We start from the raw sequence: 23292 nt of genomic DNA on the forward strand, positions 1-23292 counted from the left end.
AACTAACAGGATTTATAGTGCAAACAATGCAATAAGGCTTTTTTTCTGGCTCGGCTTCCCCAGTGATTTTACCCATGCACCGTTTCTTGTTGTCAATGGTGTGCTCTTTTTCAGGCAACCATGTAACCTCGTGGGCACATAATTTCAACCTGAGATAGGCTAAGGACTAGATGTGCTACATGAGTTCCAAGTTTGTCTCTGTTGAACGTTATAACACCTGCCAGTGTCACATACTTGTGCTGTGTGTGTTAAGGTGTATGTATGACTTATGATTATGCGTCCAAATGAGGTATCTGAAATGCGCTTGCGCAGTCTGTCTCACCGGAAGTGATTCCCACGCTCAGACGAGGTCAAAATGGCGACTTGCTACATGTGAAGAGGACATAAGGGAGCCGGCTTTATGCTACAAAAACATGTACAAATCGACATGTAGCAGACTCACAGGTGAACACATAGATAATGTGCTTATCTTTCTGATGCACCCGAATAAAATGTTAATTTAATGTGCTTTTGCTGGTAGAAAATACCAACGTTTGCTCGGTTAAGTAAGCTTGCTAACATAAAACTGTTAGCTATGTACCGGTATGTTATGTATATGTCTGTCAGTTAGCAATGCTGCATGACCTTCGATTTAATCCAGCTAATGTGTGCCAATCTACTCTCGATTCATCTAGTCAGTTGACATCGGTATACACATCGTGTGGTGTTGCAGTGCCAGCACCAAATCCGTCAACTATACTTTGCGTTGAAGAGTTATCTAGCTGCCTAACTAGCAAATGCTAGCACTATAACAAGTTGCTGATGTCTGTAACTCGATACCCCATTAACGATAATATCTTCTGCCCATGGGTATTTGTTAAAGCGTCCCGACGCTTGGTCTAAACATTAACATGCATCGTTTGCGGTACGGGTTGGGAAACATAAGGAGCGTATCTTTAATATCAGCGAGAAAAAAAAGTAACATTGCTACACACCTTTTTATAATGTTACTGTTCACACACGGCATTTTTCCATTTGACAGTTTTTGTTTAGGAAACAGTGGCATACGGTACCTGTGCTAACGTTAATTACAGTGCCTTCGGAAAGTATTCAGACCCATTAAATTTTAAACATTTTGTTTAATTACAGCCTTCTAATATAACCGATCAAATCGAGTAATCATCCATCTGCACACAATACCCCACAATCACAAAGCGAAAACAGGTTTTTAGAAATGTTTGCTGATTTGGTTAAATAAAAAACAGATACGTAATTTACATAAGAATTCAAAACAGGTGCATCCTGTTTTCATTGATCATTCTTGATGTTTCTACAACTTGACTGGATTCCACCTTTGGTAAATTCAATTGGTTGGACATGATTTGGAAAGGCACACACCTGCCTATATAAAAGTCCCACAGTTGACAGTGCATGTCAGAGCAACAACCAAGCCATGAGGTCAGGGAGGTGACCAAAAACCTGATGGTCACTCTGACAGAGCTCTAGAGTTTTTCAGTGGAGATGGGAGATTCTCCCAGAAGGACAACCATCTCTGCAGCACTCCACCAATCAGGCCTTTATGGTAGAGTGGCCAGACGGAAGCCACTCCTCACAATAAAAGGCACATGACCGCCTGCTTGGAGTTTGCCAAAAGGCACCGAAAGACACTGACCATGAAAAACAAGATTCTGTGGTCTGATGAAACCAAGATCGAACTCTTTGGCCTGAATGCAAAGCATCACGTCTGGATGAAACCTGGCACCATCTCTACGGTGACGTGTGGTGGCAGTATCATGCTGTGGGGATGTTTTTCAGAGGCAGGGATTGGGAGGCTAGTTGGGATCGAGGGAAAGATGAACGGAGCAAAGTACAGTGAGATCCTTGATGAAAACCTGCTCAGGACTTCAGACTGGGGTGAAGGTTCACCTTCCAACAGGACAATGACCCTAAGCACACAGGCAAGACAACAAGAGAGCGAGAGGCACCTTTTCATTATAATGTTGAAGAAAATGCGTTCCTAGCGTGTAAGGAATGTGTTTGCTGGCCTAATACATTCTAGCCAGCTAGCTAATGTTAATAGTTATTTTTGGCTACGCTTTTATGCTAACCCGTTTGCGGTCCTTTTAGCGTTGCTTGCTGGTTAGCTGGCTAGTTAGCTACAGTATTTGGCTACTACCGTCAGTGTTTCATATTTTGCCTATTCCACCATTTGTAGAATGCATACTGGCATTTGAATATAGTGCGGGAAAAGGGAATCTGGACACTGTAGACACATTTTATATGTAGGTGTCGAGGCATTACTCGTTCGGAATTCTATGATCAGAACTTTGTGATCAGAATACTAAAGCTGCATGAACTGTTAAGTCTAGACATGGCTTGAGGTGTGGCTAAGGTGTCTGTGGTTCAGGGCCGGGTTCTGGAATTATTTCAGCCTCCTGAGTTTGAAGAGGTGCTGTTGCGCCTTCATCACACTTTGTAAAGGGACCATTTCAGGTCGTCAGTGATGTGCACACCACAGAACTTTAATCTTCTGACCCACTCGTCTGCGGCCCCATCGATGTGGATGGGGCGTGCTCTGTCTGCTGTCTCCTGTAGTCCATGATCAGCCACTTTGTTTTGGCACTCACATCCTCCCTGTCATCAGCAAACTTGATGGAGTTGGGGACGTGCTTGGTCATGGGGACGTGGGCGAACATGGAGTGAAGGAGGGGGATGAGCACGTACCCCAGGGGGGCGCCCGTTAGAGAATGACCGAGAATATATTGGGCCAATATTATACTTTTTCTAATCTATAGTCCCTTTATATAGCAAAACCGCCACTCACCGCCTGTGCCATGTGTACCTCAATGCCTAGGAATGTCTGGCTGGGAAAATCAGCAGAAAGCGTCAAGCCAACTCATTCTCCAACAGAGATATGATGTATTGAGAAGTGGATGAATTGGCACAGTGACCAAAATCAAACTCCTGTTGCAAATGATTGGTTTAGTTAATTCACAAATAATAAAGCTTGTGTCGAACAGGTACGGATATGCATGCAATAAGAAAGCTAGCAAGCTAATGAAATAGCTATGTGACCTGTTTTAGCAAAGATTACGATAACTATCCCTTTCATCTGTGGCGTTATTAGCTACTATGCTAGCTAGCTGGTTAGGTGATTGTGGTGCTAAGATATCAGATATTATCTAATAGCTAGCTAATGTTAGCTGGTTAGTATTTTGAACATGCACCATTTTCGGCAATGAGCCATCTGACTTGCAGTGTAACTTTAGCTATTTAATGGTGTACTGATCTGACCAGTAGCAATTGTATCCGTAAATTGACAGTTGACAGTCGGATTAGATTGTCGTAATAGGGAAAGAAGTGCCTTAAAATACAGAAATAAATATTGATATTGATTTGGCACCCCTTTGCTGCTATAACAGCCTCTACTCTTCTGGTAAGGCTTTCCGCTAGGTGTTGGAACATTGCTGCGGGGATTTGCTTCCATTCAGATATGTGCATTAGTGAGGTCAAGCACTGATGTTGGGCGATTAGGCCTAGCTCGCAGTCAGCGTTGCAATTCATCCCAAAGGTGTTCATTCTGTCAGGGTTCTGTGCAGCCCCGTCAAGTTCTTCCACACCGATTTCAACAAACCATTTCTGTATGGACCTTTCTTTGTACACAGAAGGGCAACTGAAACAGGAAAGGGCCTTCCCCAAACTGTTGCCACAAAGTTGGAAGCACCGAATCATCTAGAATGTCATTGTATGCTGTAACGTTAAGATTTCCCTTCACCGTAACTAAGGGGCCTAGTCCGCACCATCGAAAACAGCCCCAGACTATTATTCATCTACCAAACTTTACAGTTGGCACTATGCATTGTGGCAGCTAGCGTTCTTCTGGCATCCGCCAAAACCAGATCTATCTGTCAGACTGCCAGATGGTGAAGTGGGATTCATCACCCCAGAGAACACGTTTCCACTTCTCCGGAGTTTAATGGCGGCGAGTTTTATATCACTCCTGCCAACGCTTGGCATTGCCCTTCGGCTTGTGTGTGGCTGCCCATTTCATGAAGTTCCTGCCGAAATAATGATGTGCTGATGTTTCTTCCAGAGGCAGTTTGGATGTCTGTAGTGAGTGTTGCGACCATGGACAGACAATTTTTACATGCTTCTGCACTCGGCAACCCCGTTCTGTGAGTTTGTGTGGCCTATTAGGAATTTATACACTTGTCAGCAACGGGTTTGGCCCTAATAGCCAAATCTAGAAATATGAAGGGGTGTCCACATACTTTTGTATGTGTAGTACCAGTCAAAAGTTTGGACACCTACTCATTCCAGGGTTTTTCTTTATTTTTACTATTTTCTACATTGTAGAATAATGAAGACATCAAAACTATGAAATAACACATGGAATCATGTAGTAACCAAAAAAGTGTTAAACAAATCAAAACATATTTGAGATTCTTCAAAGTAGCCACCCTTTGCCTTGCCAGCTTTGCAAACTCGTGGCATTCTCTCAGCCAGCTTCATGAGGTAGTCACCTGGAATGCATTTCAATTAACAGGTGTGCCTTGTTAATTTGTGGAATTTATTTTGTTCTTAATGTGTTTTGAGCCAATCAGTTGTAAAGATAGCACTATTGGTACAAGACCAAGTCCATATTATGGAAAGAACAGCTCAAATAACCAAAGAGAAACAACAGTCCATCATTACTTTTAGACATGAAGGTCAGTCAATCCGGGCAATTTCAAGAACTTAACATTTTTCTTCAAGTGCAGTTGCAAAAACAATCAAGCACTATGATGAAACTGGCTCACATGACGACCACCACTGAAAAGGAAGACCCAGAGTCTGCTGCAGAGGATAAGTTCATTATAGTTACCAGCCTCAGTTTACATCCCAAATAAATGCTTCAGTTCAAGTAACAGACACATCTCAACATCAACTTTTCAGAGGAGACTGCGTGAATCTGGTCTTTGTGGTCGAATTGCTGCCAAGAAATCACTTCTTGACACCAATAAGAAGAGACTTGGTTGGGCCAAGAAACACGACCAATGGACATTAGACCGGTGGAAATCTGTCCTTTGGTCTGATGAGTGCAAATTTTAGATTTTTGGTTCCAACTGCCATGTCTTTGTGAGACGCAGAGTAGGTGAACGGATGATCTCCGCATTTGTGGTTCCCACCGTGAAGCATGGAGGAGGTGTTGTGGGGGTGCTTTGCTGGTAACACTGTCAGTGATTTATTTAGAATTCAAGGAACATGTAACCAACATGGTTACCACAGGATTCTGCAGCGATCCACCATCCCATCTGGTTTGGGCTTAGTGGGACTAAAGCTGGTTGAGAGGATGCCAAGAGTTTGCAAAGCCGTCAAGGCAAAGGGTGGCTACTTTGAAGAATCTCAAATATATGTTGATTTTGACACTTTACTGTTACAACATTATTTCTTAGTTTTGATGTGTTCACTATTCTGCAATGTAAAATAAAGAAAAACCCTTGAATGGGTAGGTGTTTCCAAACATTTGACGTGTGTGTGTGTGTATAGATAGATCTCTCTCACATGTAAAGTGCTGGTTTCATGAGCTACACAAAAAGCTTTTTACACTAACATTTTGTGCACAAATTTGTTCATCCCTATTAGTGAGCATTTCTCCTTTGCCAAGATAAGCCATCCACTTGACAGGTGTGGAATATCAAGAAGCTGATTAAACAGCACGTGCAGTTTTGTCACAATGCAACAGATGTCTCAGGTTTTGCGGGAGCGTGCATTTGGCATGCTGACTGCAGGAATGTCCACCAGCACTGTTACCAGAGAACTGAATGTTCATCTCTCTACCATAAGCCGCTATCAATGTCGCTTTAGAGAATTTGGCAGAGCGTCCAACTGGCCTCAACTGCATGCCGTTGGGTGTGCGAGCGGTTTGCTGATTTTCAACACTGTGAACAGAGTGCCCCATGGTGGGTTTGGGATGGAATAAGCTACGGACAACGAACACAATTGCGTTTTAGCGATGGCAAATTGAATTAATAGAAATACCACGACGATATCCCGAGGCCCATTTCTTTTAAAGGTGTCTGTGACCAACAGATGCATATCTGTATTCCCAGTCATGTGAAATCCATAGATTAGGGCCTAATGAATTCATTTATATTGACTGGTTTCCTCATATGAGCTGTAAATCTGTAAAATCTTTATTGTAGCAGGTTGTGTTTTTGTTCAGTTATTCTATATATATTTTTACCACATCTTTGGGGAAGGTTCAGTGTATTCGGCGCATGTGATAACTTAAACTATGGGCAGATTTGAGTCATTCAGATAATGTTCGTTTTCATTTTTTCCCCCTCTTACCCTCGCTCTTCATGTTTTAGATATTATGCACATTTATTGCTTGGTAGAAAATGTCATCGCCATTGAGCTCGTTCTCATAGTAGCAGGGAACTGCAGCAACTGATATGAGCGACGATGAGAAATGTGATTAGATGCCTCGCTCTATCCAATCGTAGCAGTTACTTCCCGCCCATTTCTTGACAGATGGCTGAACTAGCCAATTGATTAGTTTCAAATTTCATCCTGGCAGCTGAGCTGTTTAGAGCTGCGTCCTGACAGTGGGGGAATAAGAAAAGAAAAATCCACCATCACGGAAAATGACCACACGTTATCATTGAGCAATGAGAACATCTTTGGCATTATGTTGGACCCTTTTCCATTGAGTAGATATTTTATATTCTCAAACTAAACTGAAAATGTTGAAGACAAGCATTTCCTAGACAGCCATGTATGCATTAATGCATACATTTTGAAATCAAACAATACATAAACTCATTGTTTTTTACCAAACTACATAATGGTTATAATTGTATTTGAATGCTAAATCTCTTGATAAACTAGGTCAATTTAGATGGCATAGGCCTACTCACGATACATGTGAATGCATATTCAGTAGGAGTATGTATAAGTGAAACAACTCAGACCGCTGCACCACTCGGGAGCCCAAGGCACTGCCTCTCAGTGCAAGAGGCGTCACTGCAGTCACTGGTTCGAATCCAGGCTGCATCACATCCAGCCGTGATTGGGAGTCCCATAGGGCGGCGCACAATTGGTAGTTTGGCTCTCGAGCGGACGGCAAGCAGTTTGGCTCTCGAACGGAAGGCAAGCAGTTTGGCTCTCGGACGGAAGGCAAGCAGTTTGGCTCTCGGACGGAAGGCAAGCAGTTTGGCTCTCGGACGGAAGGCAAGCAGTTTGGCTCTCGGACGGAAGGCAAGCAGTTTGGCTCTCGGACGGAAGGCAAGCAGTTTGGCTCTCGGACGGAAGGCAAGCAGTTTGTCATCTGTAGCACCATAGACTCCACTGATCAGCCAAAACAAGCTTAATAATTCAATGCATACACATACTCCTATTGAATATGCATTTGCATGTATTGGGAGTAAGACTATGCCATCTAAATTTCCCTAGTTTATCAATAGATTTATGATTCAAACTAAATTATTACCGTTATGTAATTTTGGTAAAAACAAAGTAAAATGTATTGTTTGATTTGAAAATGTATGTAATGCATACATGGCTGTCTGGGAAATGTTTGTTTTCAACATTGTCAAATGTAATTTTGAGTTTCGTCCTAAAATATTGTCCATCGGTTTCCTAGACCCCCGAGGATCAGCGTGGCGGAGGTGTTGTTGCCTACGTTCACCACATGGGCTTGGCCTGTCAGGAAGACCAGGATCCAATTGCACAGGGAGGGGTTTGGGCCCTGAGCTTAGTGATGGGCTTGGATGGCACTATGGTGTTGAAGGCTGAACTGCATTCTTACATGGTATTCCTCTTGTCCAGGTGGGTTAGGGCATTGTGTAGTGCAATGGCGGTTGCATTGTACGTGGACCTGTTGGGGCAGTATGCAAATTGTAGTGGATCTAGGGTGTCAGGTAAGATGGCGGTGATATGGTCCTTAACTAGCCTCTCGTCTCGCGTTTGAGCTGTTGAATTGTGACTCCACTTTGTCTCTATACTGACGTTTTGCCTCTTTGATTGCCTCAGTCCTTCCAGAGCCAATTCGCTTTTAAACAAAACCATGTTAAGTCCTTGGACTATAAGGAGTAATGTTAGGCTCTTTTAGTCCATTGTTGGGCTAGCCTCTGTTATGGCAGAGAAGCATAAATTACTTTTCTAGCAAGTCCAAAACAGTGGACATTTTGGTCAGATGATGCATATTCATGTCATGAACAGGGTTGTTTTGTGTTTTTAGGTCTGGTTGGTGTGAGTGTGAACCAGAAACTATTTGGTAGAAATGCCATTAGAAATCACAAGAGTGCTCGCAGCCTCATCCAGATGTCCAGGAGAGACCCATCACAATGGATTCACCACCTCAACTTCTTGAAGCGCCAGGTAAGTCGTATGTCGCCCATTTTATCAGGCAACAACAACACTGTTTTGTAAGTGATAGGGCACAATCTAAGGACAGAATGTTGTCTATCATACCAATTGACTTCTCAGTCCATGCTCATGTAACCTAGTTGGCCTATATGTACCAGGTAATGTCAGGACATGTACACAGGATTAGCTGTATTATACTTGCAGCTGTATAGGCTATGTCATGGGCAGCCACCACTTATTGATCAAAAAATAAGAGGACGACTAGCTCGATGTGTTAAATGTTTTTGTCAGCTGCATGTTATGCCAGTGCCACCTAACCATGTTGTGTGCCAATGTACAAGTATGACTTTCACTGCTTGTACTTTCGAAGGAGGAATATGTGCCATTAGAGCGCCTTTATCTTCAAACACACTATCTGCTCTACCCCCTCTTCCCAGTATGTGATGAGGAGTAACAATGCCCTCTATCAGAGAGCTAAACCTAAGCAGACAGCCATCTTGACCGTCCTCGAGGACCATCGTGATGACGGCATGGACAGTCAGATCCGGCAAGTCCCAACCATCGACCATGTGCCTATGGTCACCGATGTCACAACACAGCCAGAGACCACAACCACAAATATGACTGCAACATCTGTCTCAAGTCCTGTCTCGACTGTGGCAGCACTTGCTGTGTTGAAACCTCCTTCCAGCAAGACTGTGTCACCACCACAGACAAAGGCTGTGTCCAGTGCAGCTGAGTCTGGGACTGAGATGTTAGAGGTGCCCCATGTGCAGGTGGAGTCTGATGAAGCCAGGGAGGCTCGGCTGGAGAGGCAGTGGAAGGAGCTCAAGGTGGACCTGGCTGAGCTTCCAGATGTTTACGCCAAACTTTCCAAAATCAAACTCACAGGTATGTTAAGGACTAGGCTAAGCATGCCAGACTACTTGGTAACCAAAATCAAGTCTTACTTGCTTAGTGATCAAACTTTAGCAAGCATTGACAGTGTTATGATTTTAGGCTTTTTTTTAAATTGTCCATAAAACCAAAGGAACATGTATGAAAGCATGTCTTATTTTTAATCAAGCATGTGCACAATTTGGTCTAGGGTATTGCTTCACATTTCACAAAGATGGGAACTTGTAGCATTTGCATATACTCGGGGATGCAAACTCGTTTTCAGCCATATCCGCTATTTTGATTTCAAAATGGGTTGTCCACATGAATCGTGTAGATCCTAAGAAAAAAGGTTTGGTGTGGGGGGTATGTTTCTCGTATTGAAAATATTGACTGAGCACAGAATGAATCCTCACGTGTCCTTCAATGAGAATATCAGAGTTCAGAGCAGAAGGTCCTATCAGTGCTTTATCCAATATCTTCAAATTGAGGATGCAGTTGCCGAATCAATATTCTATCTATTTTTCTGGTGTTCCTTAAATTCGGTTTGGTGCCTAACTTTTGGGAGCTGTGGGGGAGGGGGTGTGAGTGTGTAAAGTTGTCTGAAGAGTAGGCTCGTAATGGGGGGCGTCTTAATAACAGTTACGTAACAGATATTATTTTTGACGGTGTATCGTTTTGACTACCACAATAAAAAAAAAATAGCTAATTAGCTGTACCTGCACTAAAACTCCCATTACTTTTCCTTCATAGATTGTTCTCCATCTTCTTTTTAAATAGGAGCAGATTTTTGTTTTCAGCACTTTTTTTTTCCATTACTTTTTTTTCTCATGTCGCTTTCTTTTACCTCTGCAGCAGACATATGGTGAGCAATATGTTTGGAACATCGAATTGCAATTCATATCTCATCGGCAGCCAAGTATCGTGATAATATCGTATCGTGAGGTTCCTGGCAATTCCGGGCCCTACTAAATATGGTTTCATTTAGTGTTTGATCCCCCTTACTGCCACAATGAAAATGAAGATCAATATGTGTTAATATTTTTGTTGATTACATTCCTCCTGCCAAATCACAGGTAGGCCTTTGGATATGAGCAAATCGGCCATTTTCTGCAGTAGCCCATTCAATGTGTTGTATTGAGTAGAGGTGTGAATATCAGGGACTGGTTTGTGTGTAGCACAGGTGCAGAATGTATAGAAAACTATCGTGATACTTGACCTTGTATCACATCGTTAGTAAAATGTTGTTATCGTGACAACCAAACTTTTTAGCAGTTTACACAGAATTTTCTTGTGTTTCCGTGTCACCCTTTTCTGGCACTCACCAGTTTGCATTCCTGATCCTTTTCTGCCAGTAATTGCCCAAAGCTGGAGTCATATAATTGATATGGAAATTATGGTGGTTATTCAAGTATGATAAGCATGCATGTTGCTTGTGTGTGTAGGTATGATGTTGATATTATTGTCTGGTTGTTTCAGCGTTAGTAGTGTGGACGGCAGCAGCTGGTTTTGCCATGGCTCCAGTGCCCTTTGACCCTGCCACCTTCTTCCTGGCATCCCTCGGGACAGGGCTCGCCTCCTGCACTGCCAACTCCATCAACCAGGTCAGTTGCGTCACAGCTGTGTGCGCGTGTGTCAAAATTGTCATGCAGAGTAGCCTGCCTGGGCATTCTTGGTTTGGTTTCAGACATTGTCTTGTTATTGCAGTGACATATGACCATCGGTGAAGCACAATTAGCTGTGTATATAGGCCTGCTGTATTATTAATGCATGTATTATTGTGGACTATATCCCCTCCCCGTGATGAACTTTGTTTTACATGGAGAACAAAAGCCAAATCTTTGGTTTCTGGCACTGTATGGGGTGGTTAATAGCTCAAAACTTTAATGATTCTGCATTTAACATCTTCCTCTGGTCAACCCCAGACTTACAAAACATTAAAATCACTGTAATCGGTCCCGAGTGGTCAATTTTTTACTTTTATTTCTCCCTCTTAAGTTGTTTCTCTGAAAGATGGATGAGGTCTCATTTCAACGGCTGGCAAGATTACAGTTGGGTTCTGAAACGCGTAATAGATTTTCATTGCACTTTACACAAACATGAACTCACTGGCTGACAGACATGCACACACACAGTACTGTCCCCTCGTCGTGCACTTCATGTTGTTCTACAAAACATTGTGGGAGCCATTGACAGCACCTTTGAACTTTTAGTTAAATTCCTCTCTCGCTGCGTATCTAAAAAATGCATTAACAGGCGACTCAAACTGGAATACTGTTATTATTTGTCTGCTGAAGGCTTTTTTGTTCCAAAAAATAAAGTGACCGCTGCGCCTGGACACTTAAAATGCCTGGAATAATCAGACCTCGCTGAGTGTTGACGCTGTGCGCTGGAATGCGCTCCATGACTTAAGAATATTAGTTTAATGGACAACCTCTCCCTCAGCCCTGGGTTGAACCCCAATTAGTTGCAGCCTTCTGCCTGTAATTTGTCCAGGGCCCTGATTACACTGCAGGTTCCTGCCATAGGGGCCAGACAGCAGGGTTATGTTCACTCAGGTAGGCTCTAAACCGAAGAAAACCGACTAAAACTGGGAGGGACTAACCTGACCTAGTCCAATGAGAAATGCTTGTTTTTGTTGCAAAATGTGTTCGGTTGTAAAACCCTGCCTTAGCCCTAACACTAGCCCAGCCTTCAACAGCCAAGTTCCAGGCAGTGTCCTCTCTCTTGTTTAGAGCTGGAATTAGGTTATTTTCTCAACCGGGTCACAATGAACGGAACTTATAATTTGTCCCAACAATCCAAAGCTCTTGGACCTGACCTTTCCGTGCAGACGTAGTATTTTCTCTAGTCTGGCGTGTCATTGTCAGTGTGACATCTGTAGAAATATGAATAGCGTCAATCCATTAAACAAACAAAAAATGGCATTGTCCCGTCAATGACTTCTTGGAACGAAACTCTGCCTGCCTTTCCCCTTCAATACCTCTTCACCCATCTACCTTACGCTGGAGCAGGAGTGTAAAATATCCTATAGATGTGACAATTATGTCTCCTCTAAAAGCAGTGGCAGGTTGGTAGTCTCTAATCCCCAGCTTGTAGGGCTCCAGAGCCCCAGCCCTGAGGAGTTTAGTTCTGAGAGATGGGAGAGGCGGTAGCCGCCACATGTCCGTCCCTGTGTGTCCGTCCCTGTGTGTCCGTCCCTGTGTGTCCGTCCCTGTGTGTCCGTCCCTGTGTGTCCGTCCCTGTGTGTCCGTCCCTGTGTGTCCGTCCCTGTGTGTCCGTCCCTGTGTGTCCGTCCCTGTGTGTCCGTCCCTGTGTGTCCGTCCCTGTGTGTCCGTCCCTGTGTGTCCGTCCCTGTGTGTCCGTCCCTGTGTGTCCGTCCCTATCTGTATCAAGTCAGCCGCTGTCATTCTTAATTTTCTCTATAGATATTGTTTCGGGGCAAGGAAGGACATGATGATTCATCTTACATTTAGAGTACTAGATCTTTCTTCTTTCATCATCTCCTCCCAGCACAGCAGTCACCAGCCGGGCCTAGTCAGAACAGAAGCCTGGGGCTTGGGTGAAGGTGAAGTCCAGGGAGCCACCCACCAAGACTTGGTTTAGGTGACGGATCTCGGGCCCTACAAAATCAGTTAAATTAGTCTGATTTGGTTTTATTTTCCAGGTTTCCGTTTTTCGCACTAAAAATCATTAGACCGATGTTAGCAATGTTTCTGTAGTGCTCATCTGATTGCAGTGTTTGCACGACAAATGGCCACTGGATTGACGCAAATAATCATGAGCTCATTCTAGTGGTAGACCAACACGCACACAGACGCGGGCATTCCTGTGCCATTTCAGAAAGTTGAAGGAAAATAAGAATTACTGATGTATTTTGTTTATGTCTTATGATAATGGGCAAATTTAATGCATTTTCTAAAGTTCAAAACATTTCAGTTGATTTTCTACTAAGTTCAATCCATTTTTTGAATTTTGTTTTAATGTCTGGATTCTTTGATTCCGTCCACCTTCTACGCCAAATCAGTTTTTATTGGGTCCTAGAGGGGAGTGTGTGGCTGTAGTTTGGGTAGGCTTGAGGTGTGGGTTGGTTGCTGTTCTGAAGTGGGCAGTGTGGAACATGTGGACTTCCTTCAACCGGACATAAAGGGTAGTAGTCTAAGTTGTAGAGTTGGGAGGTAGTATTACAGTAGAGCAGGACAAATGGAATTCATGTTGATTTGTTTTGTTTGATGTGTCTCCGCTTTGAAGTCTTAATGGGCCCGCCAGCCAGGCCAGTGCATTATGGGTGGGTGGTGGCGGCGTGCACTTGGCCAACTGGCAGTCATTTATTCACGCTGGCAAAGAGACATACAGGAAGAAAATTGTGGATGGGGTAAAAATGCCATTGTCATTGGATCGCAGTAAATTGTCTTTGAAAGTAAATGCTGTTGTAGGACTGTCTTACCTCAACATGTTTTCCTCCCTTTTTTTATGTGGATGGCCTTGTTTTTTTCAGACCTTATGTAAGCAGAGCCCGCGTCTCCTCACGGTTCTGTCTGGAATCTGAGGGCATTAAATCTTTAGGCCGGGGCTTCTCTTTCTTGTGGCCAGCACCAGTTGTCAGACAGACTGGGGCTTCACTCCACACAAGGCAGCCCCTGTCTGCCTCCATGTTTCTTGTCTTTCTCAATGTCCCTCTGTGGTGACAGATTCCTGTGATGTCATCTGTTTTAATTGGCAAGATTGAGGGATTGAATTAAATGTAGTTTAAAGGGAAAAGAGCCACCTGGTTCAAGGAGGCCATTTCTTCCAGTTGGTGTCCCAAATGGGGCCTTTTTCCGTACATAATGCTCTACTTTTGACTACGGTATATAAGGAATGGGGTGCCGTTTGGGATGCAGACCTAACCTTACCTATGCTGGTAGTATGCCTGCTCAATGATACAGGCTGGCCAGTGATACTTTCCGGAAAAAAAGATATCCAATGAGCCCATAGAGAGATTAGGGTTTTACAGTATTTGTATTTGTTTCTCTAACAGGGTAACACAATTCTTAGACAAAAAAGCCAGTTAATTACAATTTGGTAGTTGCTCCCCCTTTTAAAATATTTATACTGTACGTATGTCTATGCACGTGACTGCCAAGTCTATGTTGTTTTTGCTTTGTTTGGAAAATAAATTTATTTTGTGTAATTACACACACACACACACACTCTCACAGGCCTAGGGGTTGTCGTGTGACACTTAACACTGCGGTGCGCTGCCCCACACACTTTGCTTCCGTGGTGACTCTCTGATCCTCCGCTGTGTCGGCTTGACACACCGGATCATCTGTCAAGGTTTTGTCTCGTAAGAGAAACACACCCTCACCTGGGCGTAATTGATCTAAACACTTTGGTCGTCCATTTGGTTTTCATAATAAAACCAAAAGAAAGGGAGGGGTACGAAGAAAATTACACTTACATTTTTTTTTTTAGATGTGGTGCCAAGTGTTTCTTTTCTTCAAGTAGTGCTACAGTGTCAGTGCAGTGGTTGGGCTTGATCAAAGCACACACTTATTTTCTTGATTTGACAAATAAAACTACAGCTTCAAATCAAAGTAAGCCGAGGGTAGATCCCCCACTAAAGATCCACTTCCTATGAAATCCCCCGCCACCCTTTAATCCTTTAATGTGTTGGGCCCTGAAGACTGAATTGTCGGCAGCGGAGTGTGTGTGTGTGTGTGTGTGTGTGTGTGTGAGACCACATAAAACAACTGTGGTTGAATTACCTTCAGGAAAGGGAGAAAAGAAAATGTCTTTGGGGAAGAAGAATGCCTGTCTTGGGTTTGTATCCCAAATAGCACCATATTCCCTGTATAGTACTACATTTGACCAGAGTTCTATGGGTCCTGGTCAAAAGTAGTGCACTATATAGGGAATAGGGTGTAATTTGGGATTTAACCTGTCTATGAAGCCAGCAAAGGGAAGCCAGACCTTCAGTAGTGCAGCTATCAAAGCCAAGGCTGCTGTTCTTCCCATGGGGGAAGTGCCCGAAGGCAGGCGCTCTCACAGACAGAAATGTTGTGGTTTCTTTTCTTAAACATCCCCATTTTGGGAAACTGACGCAAGGGTGTAAGCTCCTGGAGTCATGTAACAATGGCATGGCACCGTCTGGAGTTTCTCACTGCACTAAAAAGACACAATGACAGTCATGTGATTTGAACCCGAGTCAGCGAGCAAGAGAAGGATAGTGGGCTTTTGCAGGTTTTTTTTTTTCTCTCTTCCGCAAGAGTTCCCAACAAAACTTAAACAGCTGGCTTGGCAGTTGGATCACCAGCTTTGCTAAACCGGGTATCCAAGTTTGTTTGTCTGTGTGCTTTCCTTGCGGACACAATTTGACGTGGTTCACGACAAACTTTTCTGACTACCTCACCAGATGAAATGTGCCCAATTGATTTCACAGACAGGGTGGTAGTTAGGGTTGAATAGCGGGAACTTGGTTACCGAGATTTCCCGCCCAAACCCACTCCCTTTTCCTAGGATAAATAACTGCAAGAAACTGGAAAATTATAATAAATAATTTCTATAAGCAGCATTACGTGAAATTGAACTGTTAAATTGTATGCAATGTCTGAATCTGGCTTCTCTACGGCTTTCTCTCTGTATGATCAGTCATTAACGCTCAGGGTGGGGACAGGCGGCACATCTCGGTATGGACCGCAGTTCACAATGCATGTACCCTCATGGTAGGTTTTTCTTGTGATGGGAAGGCCTACATTTGCTACAGCTTAGCATATACTATAGCAATATAAGGACTGAATGCGTGTCTAATTTACACATCAGTCTGGCTTTCGGGGGACACCCTTTTCCCATATTTTTGTGAAGATTTTCTTTTAATTACAGCTGCAGAGTTCTAAAACAGCCTATCACTCGAATATCGTTGCTTTAAATCAGTGAACAGTCTTTCCATCCGTTACGTTCAAATGTCATCAGTAGATAATCCTGTTCAAGATAATACAGTGTACATATAATGTCCTACCCTACCTCTTTCAGGTAATACATTCTATGCAGTATTAGCCTTATATTTAGCTAATGAATGGTGGGTTACGCGTACGCTTCTAACTTATCGCCTCTGTTTCTTGTGTAAAATGCACCGGCACTTCGCTGGTCCCTCTCATAAAAAAAGCTTAGCTCTTGGAGTCCCAGGAAAGGCTAGAAGAGAATAGCTGGATGGACATATATTTATTTGGATTTCTTATGCTAATAAACTATTCGATGATTTGACATTCATCTTGTTTGATGAATGTTAAATACAGCAGCCAATAGGAGTTTGAAAGAAGAGGACAGGCTATGGTGTTAGACTATAGCAGTTATTTATTCAGACCATTCCATCTGCATCTTATTCTAGTCCAACTATTGTTCAAGCATGTCATGACAATGACTCATTTCATTTAACTGTTGACAGCGAGGAAGGCATGAAGCAACACTAGAGAAAGTAATACACACAACATTAGGGTAAATATTATGATATCGATGTATATATCCGTCAGCTTACTAAATGTCAAATTGGTCCTATTATAGTCAAACTTGCTAGCCCATATTTGTAACTTTGTAGGCCGCATGTCCTGCACCAGCATTGCATGTTTTCTCCTAGCTTCATGGTTGGAACGTGGTGTATAATTCCAGTATATAATACAGTTCACGCTCAAAGATTAGCCTACTGGAGCATGTTTCATTTATTTACCCAGGAGATATAGCTACATCTATTTGTTTCTGTAGTTGAAATGTGCTATCCATGTGCTGGATAACAGCACAATTATTTGGGCTTTTTTGTGCTTGGGGTCAAATGTCTTTAGCTCTTACATTAAAGATATTTTATGCCTCATCAGGCTCATGTTGCATCGGGTTTGAATTTTCATGCCGATCAAAACTCTAATCTAATCCAATCCAAACATTTATATGCTTTAGAATGATACTTCTGGTTTTTGGTGGGAAATGCCGGGTTACCTGGGAAGAGTGTTTTATTCTCGGGATGAAACATTTTGTGAAAACCGGAGAATATTCAAACCTAGTGGTAGTGTTATGTAGTATTGGAACCTGCTTGTGGGATGAGGTGGTGATGGCCTCGTCTGAGGGCTGAGCTTGTGGTTTTCCCTCAGAGCTCCCTGTCTCCTTGCAAACCTGCCAGATGGTTGAACAGCTCTGTAATGGGTCTGGAGACAGGGCCTTGAGTGTTGGAGTGTCCTGGAGGTGGTCTGGCTTTCCAAGCCCCTGGGGGTTACAGCAGGGAAGGACTCCCCGGGTGTTCCAGCCATCAGAAGGCCACTCGGGCACCCCCCCCCACCACCACCATCACTAACTCCCCACTCTCCGGCCCTAATTTCAGCTAATTGAGTAATTGGGATTGAAGACTGTTTCAAGCTGGGTCTAAAGACCCCGGGTGTAACCTGAGGTCCTCAGCTAAACAAACGGGACCTAGCCTGTACTGTCAAATCAGGAGGAAAAGTGCAGTCTAGTAGTGTTTGCTCTGTCCCAAATGGCACCCTCTTCCCTGTATAGTGCCCTACTACAGCTGGTGCACAATATCTAATATTAAGAAAGTCTTGAGGTTTTGCTTGCCTGAGGTAGAGTACCTTTCAAGCTGTAGACCACACTATCTACCCAGAGTTGTCATCAATATGTTTCGTAGCTGTCTATTTACTACCATAAACCGACGCTGGCATTAAGGCCGCACTCAACAAGCTGTATAAGGTCAAAAGCAAACAGGAAAATGCTCATCCAGTAGGGGGCGCTCCATGTGGCCGGGGACTTTAATGCAGGCAAACTTAAATCCATTTTACCTCATTTTTACCGGCATGTCATGTGCAAGCAGAGGGGGAAAAAACTCTAGACCACCTTTACTCCACACACACACAACCGTACAAAGCTCTCCCTCACCCCCCATTTGTCACATCTGACCATAAGTCTATCCTCCTGATTCCTGCTTACAAGCAAAAATGAAAGCAGGAAGTACCAGTGACTCGCTCAAGCTACTGCACTGTTTTGCTAGCACAGACTTGAATATGTTCTGGGATTCGTCAGATGGCATTGAAGAGTATACCACCTCAGTCACCAGCTTCATCAATAAGTGCATCGATGTCGTCCCCACAGTGACCGTGCGTACGTATCCCAAACAGAATCCTTGGATTACAGGCAACATCTGCACTGAGCTAATGGCTAAAGCTGCCGCTTTCAAGGAGTGTGACACTAAGAAATCCTGCTATGCCCTCAGACGAACGATCAAACAATGCAAAGCATCAAATCAAATTTTATTTTGTCACATACACATGGTTAGCAGATGTTAATGCGAGTGTAGCGAAATGCTTGTGCTTTTAGTTCCGACAATGCTGTAATAACCAACAAGTAATCTAACTAACAATTACAAAACTAATTTCTTATACACAGTGTAAGGGGATAAAGAATATGTACATAAAGATATATGAATGAGTGATGGTACAGAGCAGCATAGGCAAGATACAGTAGATGGTATCGAGTACAGTATATACATATGAGATGAGTATGTAAACAAAGTGGCATAGTTAGTGGCTAGTGATACATGAATTGCATAAGGATGCAGTAGATGATATAGAGTACAGTATATACATATACATATGAGATGAATAATGTAGGGTATGTAAACATTATATTAGGTAGCATTGTTTAAAGTGGCTAGTGATATATTTTACATCATTTCCCATCAATTCCCATTATTAAAGTGGCTGGAGTTGAGACAGTGTGTTGGCAGCAGCCACTCAATGTTAGTGGTTGCTGTTTAACAGTCTGATGGCCTTGAGATAGAAGCTGTTTTTCAGTCTCTCGGTCCCAGCTTTGATGCACCTGTACTGACCTCGCCGTCTGGATGATAGCGGGGTGAACAGGCAGTGGCTCGGGTGGGTGTTGTCCTTGATGATCTTTATGGCCTTCCTGTAACAGCGGGTGGTGTAGCTGTCCTGGAGGGCAGGTAGTTTGCCCCCGGTGATGCGTTGTGCAAACCTCACTACCCTCTGGAGAGCCTTACGGTTGTGGGTGGAGCAGTTGCCGTACCAGGCGGTGATCAGCCCGCCAGGATGCTCTCGATTGTGCATCTGTAGAAGTTTGTGAGTGCTTTTGGTGACAAGCCGAATTTCTTCAGCCTCCTGAGGTTGAAGAGGCGCTGCTGCGCCTTCTTCACGATGCTGTCTGTGTGAGTGGACCAATTCAGTTTGTCTGTGATGTGTATGCCGAGGAACTTAAAACTTACTACCCTCTCCACTACTGTTCCATCGATGTGGATAGTGGGGTGTTCCCTCTGCTGTTTCCTGAAGTCCACAATCAATACAGAACTAAGAAGGAACCCTTCAAAACCGGCTCTGAAACTTGTCGGATGTGGCAGTGTTTGCAAACTCTTACGGATTAGGAAGGGAAACTCATCCTAGTGAAGCGAGCCTACCAGATGGGCTAAATGCCTTCTTTATGCTTGATTTGAGGCACGCAACATTGAAGCATGCACGAGAGCACCAGCTGTTCCGGACGGCTGTGTGATCATGGTCTCCATAGCTGATGTGAGCAAGACCTTTTTAAACGGGTCAACATTCTCAACGCCGCGGGTTGTGAATTGATTACCAGGATCATGCACGGACCAACTGGCAAATGTCTTCACTGACATTTTCAACCTCTCCCTGACCGAGTCTGCAATACCTACATGTTTCAAGCAGACCACCACAGTCTCTGTGCCGAAGAACGTCAAGCTATCCTGCCTTTATTACATCCGCCCCGTAGCACTCGTCTCTGTAGCCATGAAATGCTTTGAAAGGCTGGTCATGGCTTACATCAACACCATAATACCGGAAACCCTAGACCCACTCTAATTCGCATACTGCCCCAACAGATCCACAGATTGCGCAATCTCAATTGCACTCCACACTGCCCGTTCCCACCTGGACAAAAAGAACACCTACATGAGAATGCTGCTCAGCCTTCAACACCATAGTGCCAACAAAGCTCATCACTAAGCTAAGGACCCTGGGACTAAACACCTCCCTCTGCAACTGGATCCTGGACTTCCTTACGGGCCGCCCCCCAGGTGGTAAGGGTAGGCAACAACACGTCTGCCACGCTGATCCTAAACACGGGGGCTCCTCAGGAGTGCGTGCTTAGTCCCCTCCTGTACTCATTGTTCACTCACGACTGCTTGGCCAAGCACAACTCCAACATCATTAAGTTTGCTGATGACAACGGTGGTTGGTCTGATCACTGGCAGTGTGGTGCCAGGATAACAATCTCTCTCTCAACATTAGCAAGACAAAGGAGATGATTGTGGACTACAGGAAAAGGAGGACCGAGCATGCCTCCATTCACATCAACAAGGTTGTAGTGGAGCGGGACGAGAGCTTCAAGTTTGTTGGTGTCCACATCATCAACAAACTATCATTGTCCAAACACACCAAACACACCAAGACGGTCGTGAAGAGGGCACGACAACTCCTATTCACCCTCAAATATTTGGCATGGGTCCCCAGATAAAGTTCTATGGCTGCACCATTGAGAATCTCTTGACAAGTTGCATCACCACCTGGTATGGCAACTGCTCATCCCGCAATAAGGTACTACAGAGGGTTGTGTGTACAGCCCAGTACATAACTGGGGCCAATTTTCTACCATCCAGGACCTCTATACTTTGTGTTGTAATGCCCAAAATATTGTCAGACTCCAGCCACCCAAGTCATAGACTGCTAAGTCTAGGTCCAAAAGGCTCCTTAACAAGCTTCTACTTCGAAGCCATAGGACTGCTGAACAATTAATAAAATGGCTACCTGGACTTTTTTTTGTTTATTATCTATGCGTAGTCCCTTTCCTCCTACCTACATGTACGTATTACCTCGACTAATCTGTACCCCTGCACATTGACTCGGTACCGGGACCCCCTGTATATACCATCATTATAAAAAAATTTCTGGGGGGGTGTATTTTGTAAATGTTTATTTAAACTGCATTATTGGTTAAGGGCTTATAAGTAAGCATTTGACTGTAAGGTCTACACCTGTTGTATTCGGTTTGTATTCAAACAATTTAATTTTGACCAGGGCCCATAGCTATCTGGTCAAAAGTGGTGCTCTACATAGGGAATGGGGTACCTTCTAGCATGTGAATGAAGTGTCTCAGTCTAGTATGTGTTATACTTCACAGACACACCAAGTGCTTTCGAGTGGCGCAGCAGTCTAAGGCACTGCATCTCAGTGCAAGAGGCGTCACTGCAGTCCCTGGTTCGAATCCAGGCTCCATCACATCCGACCGTGATTCGGTCCAATAGGGCGGCGCACAATTGTCCGGGTTTGGCTGGTGTAGGCCATCATTGTATATAAGAATTTGTTCTTAATAACTAACTGACTTGCAGAGTTAAATAAAAATGTGAGTGTGACTGAGTCTTAAAGATTGTGTGATTTGAGTTTTTTGTTGTGGATAAAACGTGGTCTTTTGTGGCTGTCTGGCATGTCATTTTCCCTGTAGTGTTGAAGGGCGACTGAGTGCTCTTTTGTGCCTGCCTGTCTGTCTAGTTTGTGTCTTTGTCTCCTGCGAAGTGCTGTCTAAGGATGGTGGCACGCGAGCGGCGAGCCCCCACAAGCCCCCCGGCCCGTCCGCTATTACCGCCACTGTGAGCGACGCCCTTCGCTCTTGTGTTGTGGAGACATGTATTATTAACCCTCCTACAGGATCTCTGGCTTCTTACTCCTCTTAGTGGGCTCCTTCAAGCTTTATTGTGATGGTGAGAGGTTAGCATGTCTTGGGGGTATGACATTTGTGTGTATGTAATGTTCTCACTCATCATTATTCATGATTCATTCAGGACTGTCCGTAATCATGGTAGCATCTACATTAATGTAGAAGTGTTTAGAAACATTCTATTCTCGTTTACAATATAAGTGACAAAAAATGACCCCACTACATCATTCACCATTCATTTCTATTGGGCACAAAATCATTTGAAAACAACCAAAACAAACAGCAAATGCATCTAACAAGTTTGTGTATTTACAAGCTTGATGTAAACATTGTGTAATAGAAATATGCAACTAAACTTTTGACTACTTTAATACACATGTAAATGAATTTGTCCCAATACTTTTGTCCCCCCCATTTTAATGGACCATGTACAAAAAGTGCTGTGGTCTCTAAAAGGTTCACCCTATATGGATGAAAATACCCTCAAGTTAAAGCTGACAGTCTGACTATGATGCAATGTAAACCAAAAAAATATTGTCACTGTCTCAATACTTTTGGAGCTGTGTGTTGTGTGTGTATAGAGAGATATATCTCTATATGAGAGCGAGAGAGAATGTGTGTGTGTGTTTGTGATGTACACTACCGTTCAAAAGTTTGGGGTCACTTAGAAATGTCTTTGTTTTTGAAAGAAAACCACATTTCGTTTTGTCCATTAAAATAACATCAAATTTATCAGAAATACATTGTAAATGACTATTGTAGCTGAAAATGGCTTATTTATTTTTTTTATGGAATGTCTACATAGGCTCGTCAGTCTATTCATGTTCTGAAGGCTATTCCATGCGAGAAATTGCCAAGAAACTGAACATTTCATACAATGCTGTGTACTACTCCCTTCACAGAACAGCGCAAATTGGCTCTAACCAGAATATAAATTGTGGGAGGCCCTAGTGCACAACTGAGCAAGAGGATAAGTACTTTAGTGTCTAGTTTGAGAAACCTCAGCTGGCAGCTTCATTAAATGGTATCCGCAAAACACCAGTCTCGACGTCAACAGTGAAGAGGTGACTCCGGGATGCTGGCCTTCTAGGCAGAGTTGCAAAGACAAATCCATATCTCAGACTGGCTAATAAAATAAAAGATTAAGATGGGCAAAATAAGACACTGGACAGAGGAAGATTGAAAATTGTTATTAACAGGCGAAAATAAGTTTGAGTTGTTCGGATCACAAAGAAGAACATTTATGAGACGGGAAAATGAGAAGATGCTGGAGGAGTGCTTGACGCCACCTGTCAAGCATAGTGGAGGCAATGTGATGGTCTAGGGATGCTTTGGTGGTAAAGTGGGAGATTTGTACAGGGTTAAAGGGATCTTTAAGAAGGAAGT

General features: G+C 43.5%; 1 protein-coding gene across 1 annotated transcript in view; it reads left to right on the top strand.

Moving 5' to 3' along the window:
• Nucleotides 1–347: 347 nt before the first annotated feature.
• The window catches only part of LOC135523599 (protoheme IX farnesyltransferase, mitochondrial), a 76040-nt gene continuing 53095 nt past the window's right edge, over nucleotides 348–23292 (top strand). Inside the window, exons 1-4 of the mRNA XM_064950380.1 lie at nucleotides 348–444; nucleotides 8204–8343; nucleotides 8769–9222; nucleotides 10687–10811. Of these exons, the coding sequence (XP_064806452.1) occupies nucleotides 414–444; nucleotides 8204–8343; nucleotides 8769–9222; nucleotides 10687–10811 (750 nt within the window). The 5' untranslated portion in view covers nucleotides 348–413. The remainder of the gene's footprint in view (nucleotides 445–8203; nucleotides 8344–8768; nucleotides 9223–10686; nucleotides 10812–23292) is intronic.

This window comes from Oncorhynchus masou, chromosome 31 (genome assembly GCF_036934945.1).
Source record: "Oncorhynchus masou masou isolate Uvic2021 chromosome 31, UVic_Omas_1.1, whole genome shotgun sequence".
Lineage (NCBI taxonomy): Eukaryota > Metazoa > Chordata > Actinopteri > Salmoniformes > Salmonidae > Oncorhynchus > Oncorhynchus masou.